Source organism: Prosopis cineraria, unplaced genomic scaffold (assembly GCF_029017545.1).
Source record: "Prosopis cineraria cultivar Desert tree isolate PC_DT_omini unplaced genomic scaffold, ASM2901754v1 PC4, whole genome shotgun sequence".
In the NCBI taxonomy this organism is placed as follows: Eukaryota; Viridiplantae; Streptophyta; class Magnoliopsida; order Fabales; family Fabaceae; genus Prosopis; species Prosopis cineraria.
In genome coordinates this window covers 26,513,464-26,524,525 of record NW_026555335.1, presented here as the reverse complement: position 1 = coordinate 26,524,525, position 11,062 = coordinate 26,513,464, and the positions used below count along the sequence as shown (strand labels likewise).

Below are 11,062 nucleotides of genomic sequence, written 5' to 3'. Positions count from 1 at the left end.
TATTAAAAAAATTTTATATTTTTTTATTATTTTAAATATTTTTCTTCATAGTTTTCCCTCCCTTTAAGGTTCTATATGAAACATCCTACCGTCTAACTTACAACACTAAGGTGCTCTTTTTTAATTAAATTAAGATAAATTATCTTTTATATATTATTTATTCAATAACAATTTTTTATTATTAATATTATTAATAATTTAAAGAAAGAATGACAATTAGATTTCAAAAAAATAAATTAATGACAGCTTGAATCTCCAATAAATTTTTTTAAAAATAAATTGAAAATATCAATCCAAATTATTACAGATTTAAGAGTTTTAATTGCATAAAATATTTAAATATAAATATTACAATTAGATTATAACATAAATGTTTATGTGTAACTATTTAAATTGACATTTATAATTCATTTTGTAAAAATAACTTATTCTTTTTGGGAACCTAACTTTCACTCTTCCTAATTTAAAATTCACTTTTTATTTAATTGGATAAAAGTGCATTAAAATATAAGGCTAAATATCTAAATCTTACCTTATAGGATTTAACATAAAGCAAAACATAAACAGTCAAGGTAAATTTAAATAAGCAAAAAAACTAATAGCCATTTGGCTCATGTAATGTCCAACTCATCATAATGTACCAACTCAACAACAAAATTAGACAAAATTAGAAAGATAATTATAATTTAAATGTTAAATTAAATATATATAGCATGAATGACCGAAAATTTTAAAATAGTTTTTAAAGATGTTAGACATAATTAACTTCAAAACCTGAATAATAATTTCTGCATAGTTTAAATTTTGTCATGAAATCTGTTGAAGACTTTGTTAAATGATTGATTAACACACCAAGCTAACCAAAGGGTAAGTGGTAAAAATAGTCAAACTATAAATTTGTTTCAAAACTACAAACTTATCCAATGTAGTCAAACCGCATTGGAGCCGCAGATAATAAGCGTATCAAAAAGACATTACATTATCTGAGGCAAGAGAAACTGTGAAAAAGTGTCAAATGAGTACTTTAGTCTTCGCAGTCAAACTCATCAGGATGAGATCAACATAATTTCAAACTAAAACAACCTTTCAAGTGCAAGGTTCCTACTTTCAAATCCATCTTAGGATTGAGAGGGCCAACAACAAAATTAAAGTGGGGAAGCACATGAATTTTGGGATTTGTTATAAACAACTACTTGCCAGATATATGATTGAATACTAGCCCAATACGTACCAATGAGTTCAGAAGGTGTACAAACAAACAATCGAAGTTAAAATTGAGGTCAACAGTATGGAGACAAGGTTCACCGCATTATTGTCAAGAATACTGAGACCAGAGATCTTTTTAACTGTTGGTCCTCGCTTTCCAACAACCTGCGAATGAAGTAGAAAATTTTTCACATAACAAATATAACATCTAACCAAAGATAGGACGAGTGCTCTACGCTAACTTGCTCCGGACAAAACTAATTTTACCTTATTGCGAACAGTGCAGAATCCACTGAATTGCAATGTTGCACCCAATAGGGAGTCAATTACACTTCCACCAAGGCCTGCCAGGGAGGAGATAGGTATGACCAGTAGTTGCTTAAGGGCCACATCAGAATCACATCTGACTGTTAGAAGTCCCAGAAGAACGAACGACAGTCCAATGACAATCCCTGCAGCTGCAGCTGCTAGAAGTCCTGCTTTTGTCACACCACCATTTGTACCTCTCCGAACAGGCTAATAATCATGCATTTGTATTAAAATTAAACAAGAAGCCAAATAAAAGTATATAGAGAAATTAATGCATGTACAGTTGCAGCCAAGAGATTCTACACCTTAAAGGTTGTGATTAGGCGAGGTTGATCCTTACTTAGAATTCCAAGCTCAGAAGACCAAGTGTCTCCATTGCAGCAGGAATAATGGCCTATGATGCCACCAATAAGAGAGGTGATCAGAGCCGAGTCTCTAGAATTTAAGCATTTATCTTGCCCTTCTGTCAATTTCCATACAATTATGACCAAAACTGTGGCAATGCCACTATTTGATATAACTTGTATCCTGAAAAACAGAAGCAGAAGAAAATTGTCAGGGAGTAGCGTCATACGCCTTGTATTTGATAGCAGATATGCATGGAGTTAGTTGCAGGCTACAGGGTTCTTGAGCTCGGTCAGATAGTAAATAAATAGTAGCACCAACTATAATTTACTTCTGTATATTTTTACGTTTGTGAAAGTAGCAGTGACCAAAATATAGAATGAATTCCTTTTATGAATTTCAAATACCATAAATTTAAAAAGTAAATAAAAGTGGTTAAAGAGATTTCCTGCAAAACGACAAGGCCCAAAACAAATTTTATGTAATCAAGTTGAGCCACCCATTAATACGCTCAAATTTTTCGCTCAAAAAACACCAAGCCCAAATTCAAGCCAAAACTTAAATAAAAAATTCAAACATAATTGTAAATATGTTGTATGTATCTTTGCACATGTATAAATTAAACTCCTAAAAAATTAAGAACTATCTCATTTGTGTTGTCAATGTTTGCTGTCACGACCACAGTGTGGAAAGATGTAACCAGAAGCCCATATTGTAACACCCTCAAATTTACAAACCGATTTTTTACAAATTATTAAAAAAAACCATTATCATGTAGAAAAATTTTCTTACCATGATCATCCAAGACAAAGATACACAGGTCTTAAAATATCTCAAAAGAAATTAAGAACCATGAGGAACAGTCAAGATCCTCATAGCATGTTATTCAAATCAGATCATGAATCAAAAGGGACAGACATAATCCTCTTGGACATATAAATGCATTTACTAAACAGGATTAGAGTTTACATGCTCCATAGACAAGATATGTCCTAAGTTGGCACAAGATACATTGTATAATCCAAAATAAGAGGCAACGTAAAAGATGGTGTCTCATACACCATAATTACACCTCTGGTGCTTTCTCGGCCGGAATTCGCTCCTGTAAAAATATTAACCACAGGGAATGAGACTTAAAAGTCCCAGTAACAAAAATTAATATGTAATAATGCATGCGGATGTAAACTAATCATGCGATTGCTAAGTGGGCACACAAAACATTTAACCGAACAATATTTTCAACAAACCGAACAAGTATTTAATTGCATGACTGTAACTTATATCCTCCTTTCACACACATGCTCGGACGCCAAATCACCCGGCCAAAGGTGAGTTGGACCAAGCGACACGCCACTCATTGGGTCCAATGAGAGCTTACCACGTGGTAATAATTAACCGAACAGAAATTCCCATTAACACCATACAGTAAATACCCTGACAAGTCATGCATCATTCAAATATCCAAACAGGAAAAGGAATATATCCGAACAATAATATCTCATCATGATAAACAAAAATAAATTTTTAACCCACTTGACAATAATTTCAAACAAGTATATACAGTATTTTATTTTCAATAATTCATAATTTTTTCAAACAAAAACAACACATAACCATTCACAAACACACTCATCACAACACATAATAATGGTTACCTTGTGTCTTGAATAACAAGTTTTCCCCTTCACAACTCCTTTTTTCACCATTATCTTTGTTAATATAATCTACATAATTATTTCACAATACTATATATTAATTTTACATTAAAATAAATAACTCTAATTTAAATAGTTAGAAAGTCTTAGATCTATAATCCATATATTAACACTAATTTAAGATTTATGCCTCATTTAACTTTCCAAATTCTTTTCTAAAATTCTCGTACCCTAATAAACTATTTTTTTTTATCCTCAAATCACTTCTAGTATCACAAATTCATCCTTCTATATTCTAAAAATTCGTCCAAAATAAATTAAATTTTAAAATTATCCTGAAGCCTCAAATCACCTTTCTATAACCTCAAAAATACCTATTCATACTTAAATAAATATTTAATAATCATAGGTTTATCCCTACATCTCAGATTCCACATAAATTCAACCATATAGATCTAGATTTTAACTCAAAAATTCTTAAACATGAGTTTCAACCTCAAGAAAATATTCTATAATATTTATTATATCCCTAAGAGTTTTAACCTATATTTTTAAAATCATATCATATCAGATTAACTATCCTATAGAAAAATCCTAATCAAAATATTTACTCTATCCTACAAAATAATCATATCACTAAAAGCTAATATTATTTAAAAATAACTATAAAATTAATTTTGTAATTAAATAAATTTTTAAATGCTAATCTAAACAGGAAAGTTAGAACATACCTGAAGAAGAAAAGAAAATAATCCCCCCTTGCGAGAAAACGCCGAGCACGTGAGAGGAAGAGAGAAAAAATAATAAAAATGGGATTGTGAGTCCCAAATTATATTAAAAAAACTACTAGGTTTGAATTTAATTATTCAAACCTTTGGGCCAAAAGTTATAATTTTCTCTAAATGCATCTTAACCTCTCATGCTTCTTAATGCACACACCCCTCCTTTTTATACATGAAGGCACCTCTTCTCTTCCCTCATCTAACCAATGTGGGACTTAGAAACAACAACCTTCCACCCCCCCTTTTTTTTTGTTCCTTCTACCTTCTCTTTTTTTTTCAACACATACATAAAAAAAATTATTTATGTATTATATCTTAACTAAATATTGCTTATGTGGTTTTAAATTTAAATTTTTAAATTCATAATTAAATACCTAACCATAATATTATTTCTAAATAACCTCAAATAAATATAAATTCCTATTATTATTATTTTTTTCTCAAAACCTAAATTCCACAATTTCTTTATTATATAAAAAAATCAGGATGTTACACATATGCAATAAACCCTTGAAGACAGGGAGACATCCCTCCAGCTCTACTTTGGTGCCTGCTATATACACTATAAAAATGGCAGATATGGCGTCCACCACAGCAAGGAATGGCAAATTTTTCTCATTGGCTATCGTTTCTTCCTGCCACAGCCAAAGGGATAATGATTTAATAAGGAAATGTGGCTTTTGGTACGTGTTGTCGAAAGATCTTGTGAGAAAAAAACCTGTACTCTCTGTCATTCCTTGACCATTTTGCTCCAACTTGGCCTCTCAGCACATGGAATGCCATTGAGTCCCCTTGAAAGCATTAAACAAATTTCAAATGTCCTCAGCCGGATCAATTGTCTGTACTTTTCACATTCTCATCTTTTTTATTGCCTAGTCCAGCTCTTGCTTCTATGTCTCAAAGTTTTCAGCTTCCATTGAAATAGACTTCATTTGATTTTGTTTCAGTTTTATATATTTGTATGTGTTACTTCATGTATGATTTTTAATTATTCAAATGGCCATCAATAGTGAGCACTGTGACCCAGGGATCAAAAGTCTCAAACTTAGCTTGTTTAACTAAATAAGCTGATTATTTGGTTGAAAGCCATTAACTCCATTTATGATTATAGCCGGTCCTAAACTCAGTAAAAGAGGAAAGTTGTGTTAGGCCTTCAATAGCTAACGTAAAACTTTGTTGAATCTCACATAAATATGAACAATAGATGCTTTCGTGCCAATACTAGGTCATTGCCAGTAAGTAACATGTTGCATGGCTTGAATGCAGTAACATGAGTTAAAGCCATTGCATTGGCCCTCTAATATAGTGTTAAATGAGCAAAGGCTATCATGTTATTCCGAACAAGAGCGGCTAAAGAAGTTAATCCATATGAGTAAGATTAGGTTCAATACTTGAAATGTTGAGACCTTGAATTGTAAATCTTTGAAGGTGGTAAGAGTTATGATTCATAAAAAATTAATGTTTTGTGTCTACAAGAAACTAAATGGCCTAGTAAACAAGCTAAGGATGTTTAAGGTTTCAAACTTTAATATACAAGGAAAGTAAGCACATAGAATGAGGTGGGTATCATTGTTGATAAAAAATAGAAGAAAAACATGGTAGAAGTTAACAAAATTGGGAACAAAATTATTCCCTTAAAAATTGTAGTTGGATATGAGACTATTAATATTATTAGCACACATGCACCTCAACCCGAGACAAAAGCCAATCTTAAGAAATTGTTTTGGGAAGACTTGGAGGGGTAATTCAATGCATACCACAAAATAAAAAGGTCTTTATTGGAGAAGACTTTAATGGTCATGTTAGAAGGGAAGCAAATAACTATACAAGGGTGCATGGAGGTTTTGGTTTTGAGGAGCTAAACCATGAAGGACAATCTATTCTTGATTTCTCATTCGCATATGATTTCAAAATTGTTAACACTTGTTTAAAGAAGAGGGACAAACATCTTATCACTTACAAAAATGGAGCCTTAAGGTTACAAATTAATTTCCTTTTAGTAAGGAACATGAATAGAACACTCTATAAAAATTGTAAGGGGATTCCTGAGGATGGCGTAACAACACAACACAAGGTCATTGTCCTTGATGTGCATATCACGAGTAAAAATCAAAAACACTAACAAGTGATAATTCTAAAAATTAGATGGTGGTAGTAAAAAGGTGAGAGGGAAATTTTCAAGCGGAATCTTTTAGTCGAACAAATCTAGGAGTCCCAAGGAAATACTAGCATTTTGGGGAAGGATATGACTAAGAAGGTAAGAAAGATTGTTAAAGAAGTTTTGAAAGAATCAAAATATTTTGGTCTAATAGATAAGGAATCTTAATAGTGGAATGATAATGTACGGTAAAAAGTCAAAAATAAGAATGGGTGTTTTAAAGTCATCCATTTGTACAATAATGATCAAATTGAAAAAGCATTGTATGGCTAAGAAAGAAACTAAAAAAGCTATGAGCGAAACTCATTCTAAACTATTTTAAGAGTTTTACAATGGTTTTAGGACAAAGGATGGAAAATAAAAAATTTATAAAATTGCTAAGAGTATGAAAGAAAATTAAGAGATTTGGAACAAACAAGGTGCATAAAAAATGAAGAGGGAAAAGTTTTGGTCATAGATGGTGATATTAAAGACAGATGAGACTTAATTTTTCAAACTTTTTAATGATGGAGGGGGTTCATCTAGTAACTTATAGGATTTAATAACTCATAAAAGAAAACAACAATTATCATTTTATCAAAAGATATGCAATAATGACATAAAGGAAGCTCTAAAGAAAATGGAAAATGATAGAGCTAATGAGCCTAATTGTATCTCTATTGAGGAATGAAATATTTAGGTAAGAAAAGGTACAGTGGCTAGCTAAGTTATTTATGAGATCTTATAGTCCAAGAAAATGCCTAATAATTGGAGGAAAAGCACCTTAATTCCCATTTACAAAAATAAACAAGATATTTAAAATTGTACTAATTACAAAAAGAGTAAACTTATGAGTCATATCATGAAATTGTAGGAAAGAATGATTGAGCATATGTTGAGATTGGAGACTAGCATTTCTGAGAATTAATTTGGCTTCATGCCAAGTATGGTGACTGCAAAAGCTATTTATCTACTAAGGGAATTAATAGAAAAGTATCAATGCAAAGGTAAAATTTACATATAGTTTTCATTGATTTGAAAAAAGTTTATGATCACGTACCAAAAAAAAAAAAAAAAAAAAATACTTTGCTAACCCTTGGAAAAGATTGGAGTCCAAGTTGCCTATATTAAAGCTATACAAAATATGTGTGAAAGGGTAACAACTAGTATAAGAATGTCAGATAATGAAACAAAGGACTTACCTATAAGGATTGAACTACGTCAGAAATCATCTTTGAATCCTTATTTGTTTGACCTAATCTTAAATATTTTGACTAAGTATAACCAAGAGAAAATCCCCGAATGCATACTTTTTGCGAATGATATAGTTTTTTATTGTGGAAATAAGAGAATAGCTTAACTATAAAGTTAAATTATGGAGAAGAATATTGAAGTCAAAAAGTTTCCATCTTAGTAGGAACAAGAAAGAATATTTTATTGTAATTTTGATAAATGGTCGGTCAGCAATAATTTGAAAATGAAATTGAAAAATTAGATTACACTTTAAGTGAAAATGTTTAGATATTTAGAAGTTATTATTTAACCTAATGGGTTAGTTGATGGGGATGTTGCACATAGAATACAAGCTAGGTGATTTAATTGAAAAAAGGCTAAAGAAATTACTTGTGATTGCAAGGTACCTAATAAATTTGAAGGGAAGTTTTATTAAACTGCTATAAGATCACTTATGTTATATGATAGTGAATGCTAGGCTTTAACAAGACAACAACATAAAATTGTAGTAGTAGAGATGAGAATGTTAAAATAAATGTGTGAGCATATACGAAAAAAAAATAGTCATAACATCTATTGAGGGGAAAAATGGTTGAAAATCATTTGAGATGATTTAAACATATATAAAGAAGACTGTAAGAGGCACCAATGAGGAAAGTAAAATGAATAATTTTGAATAGAAGAAGGTTAAAGAAAACATTTATGGAAGTTGTTGACTATGATTTATCAATTAACAACTTTCCTAAAAACTTAGTAAATAATAGAGTACAATGACGTCGTACAATCCCTATGATCAACCCTACCTAATGGTATAAAGTTTGTTATTGTTGTGGTTGTGGTAGTATTTGGTTGAAAGCCATTCGTTAGGGGAAACTACATTTTACACCCTAGAACTATGATTTACTCTTTAAATGAATTTTAAAATGTAACAAAGGTACTGCTTGAACTTAAGACAAGAATAACATCAAATGCAGTAGGCCATGTGTTTTATTTTCATTTTCACTATTCTCAGCAGTATTATGTGAAAATTATTGAAGGAAGCAGTTTCGATTTGTTAATTTTAAAAGTAAATTAACATTTTGATTTATGTCCAAAGATTATGATTTTCTTTCTGTTGCCTTTTTTTTTTTTTGGGTGCATTTCGAAGTTCCTGTACCAGTTTTGAAGTTAAAATTTAGGTCAAGGAAAAATATGGCTTCTCCTAATAAATTAGGCCAGCAAGTAGCAACTGAGTTTAAGGTTTAACAACCCCGTGAGACCAAGAGAATAAATTCCCCTGACCCACATGACATTTGTTTTGAAGGCAACTATTCTCCCTATTCACATCTTCCTATAGGCCGCCCCTAATAAATGAATATCGTTATTTATTTTTTTCAAAGAACCCCTAGTAAACGATTTAGTACAAGAGAGTAAAAGATCTTTTCTCAATTTTTCACAAAAAAACATATCTCAGTTTTTGTAATAAGCCATTGCTTGTGAGAGATGTAAAAGTAATGCAGTTGAACTTAAGCAAGAACAATACAGCAACACTACCAATTAACACATTAACACTGAACCGAGAGAGAGAAGACAGAGAACAACACACCAATTCCTTTGTCCGCCTTCTTTGAATTCAGGGTCAACTTTTCGCTTCTTATCTTCTCCCATCTTCGTGAGCTTAGACGAAGTGAAAAAGAACACAAGCAGCATAGCCCCAAATCTTTTTCCAAAAAGAAAAAAGAAAGAAAGAAAGAACGAAAAAGAAGACGTTAAATCTACGCCAGATGAAACCCAAAAAAGCAAAAAGCCACATAAAAAAGTAAAAGAAGTGAAGAAGGACCTGTATCCAATGGAAATGTGAATGGCCATAACGACGAAACCCGAAATCGCCCCAGAAAGGCTGAGAGACTTTCTTTTGTAAGCACGAGTGGCGATCAAGAATGAGAGGAAGATGGCGATTGATGGTTGGAGCCATTTAGTAGATTCCATGTCCTTCATCACTAGCAATTAGCAAAGAAGAAGAATATTGTGAAGGGATTTGGAGCTATGGCGTTGCCAAAGCCTGAAACCCTCGTGACCATCGATTATTGACTAACACAATACTTATCTTTCATTCATTCGCTATGCTGCTGCTGCACCTGCGAGATTTCTCGCGAGTCCCACTCCCCAAAGCCCGGTGCCAAGGTTATATTATCGGGAGAATCACAGGCAAGGCCCTCAAAATGACAAATTCACACCCAAGGCCCAATTAAATCTGATATTCTACGGGCCTCATTTGTAATTATATTCCTCACTGAAATGACCATATTACCCTCACTTGAAAACACGCAAAATGACTACAGTTCACCCAGTATGGGGTCCATCCCCGACCCCAGCGAATTGACCGAGCTAGCTCAGTCCAGCTGCGACGAGTTCCATAATCTTCGTTCCACCACCACTAATCCATTCTTTCACCGTCTACGTTACTGTTTTTTAAAAACAAAAATTTAAAAAGAAAACATAAATTAATTTAATATGTTTCTCTATACAAAATTAGCGTCATCATCCGACGAAACGGCTCCCACCATCTTCTCCTGTATTGCTCTATGTTTTTTCCCCTGAAACACAGCATGGCAGTGGCAGCTTCACTCGTCTTCGGTTTTTTCCTCTTTCTTCTCTCTTGCAAAATTTGATTTCACAAAAGAAGTTCTCTCTTTTGCTTGCCAAGAACAACGTGCACTAGCAATCCAAAGGAAATCACATTCTTGAAATCCATGCAATAAAAGGATAGAACTAAAGAAGTCAAAAGGTGCCATATGTTCAATAAAGGTCAGGAACAAACCAGAACAACTTCGAAAATTACATTTGGTATAGTTTTGATTTGATGACCCCAAATACACCCACTATGGTTGACAGCTGAGGAAAGTAAAAACTAACCACTACTGTTTGAAAAAAACCAGAGTAAATAAATTTCATTTCACAGAACAAGTTCCTTTTCTTGTTCGGTTTTGCTTGGCAACGATCAGGGACGGGAACCCCCCCCCACCCCCAACGTACACATATATATTGTTAATTTGATTTTTATATTATTTAAAATTACTTTTTTAAAAAATAAAATAAAATTTTTAAAACTAATGATAGTTATGTGTTAATATTATTAACAATAACAATTTGTTAAAACATTCACAAGTCCTAATTTCTAAGTTACTTTCAATATATTTGATGAACAAATAACTCTCAAGTCTAATACAAGTAATCTAACAACAAAGGCTTCCTAAATTATTACCATTGAAGTGATAATTTTAAAAATGAAAATATTTTAATAAAGTAATCAAATATATGGTTTATTCTTACTTAAAATATATTAATAAGAGTACATATAACACTGTAATTAATAAGAGTACATAATTTTATTCTTACTTATAAACCACTTTTAA

The 11,062-nt window shown here is 31.8% G+C and overlaps 1 protein-coding gene across 1 annotated transcript; it reads right to left on the bottom strand.

Annotated features, from left to right (window-relative positions):
* Positions 1 to 1,145: 1,145 nt before the first annotated feature.
* LOC129307888 (protein PGR-like) lies at positions 1,146 to 9,820 on the bottom strand. The gene is made up of 5 exons (XM_054948828.1): positions 9,487 to 9,820; positions 9,253 to 9,366; positions 1,821 to 2,043; positions 1,474 to 1,722; positions 1,146 to 1,371 (listed from the first exon to the last, which is right to left on the bottom strand). The coding sequence occupies exons 1-5, from the start codon at positions 9,642 to 9,644 to the stop codon at positions 1,240 to 1,242; spliced, it is 876 nt and encodes a 291-aa protein (XP_054804803.1). The 5' UTR covers positions 9,645 to 9,820; the 3' UTR covers positions 1,146 to 1,239.
* Between the last annotated feature and the right edge of the window lie 1,242 nt (positions 9,821 to 11,062).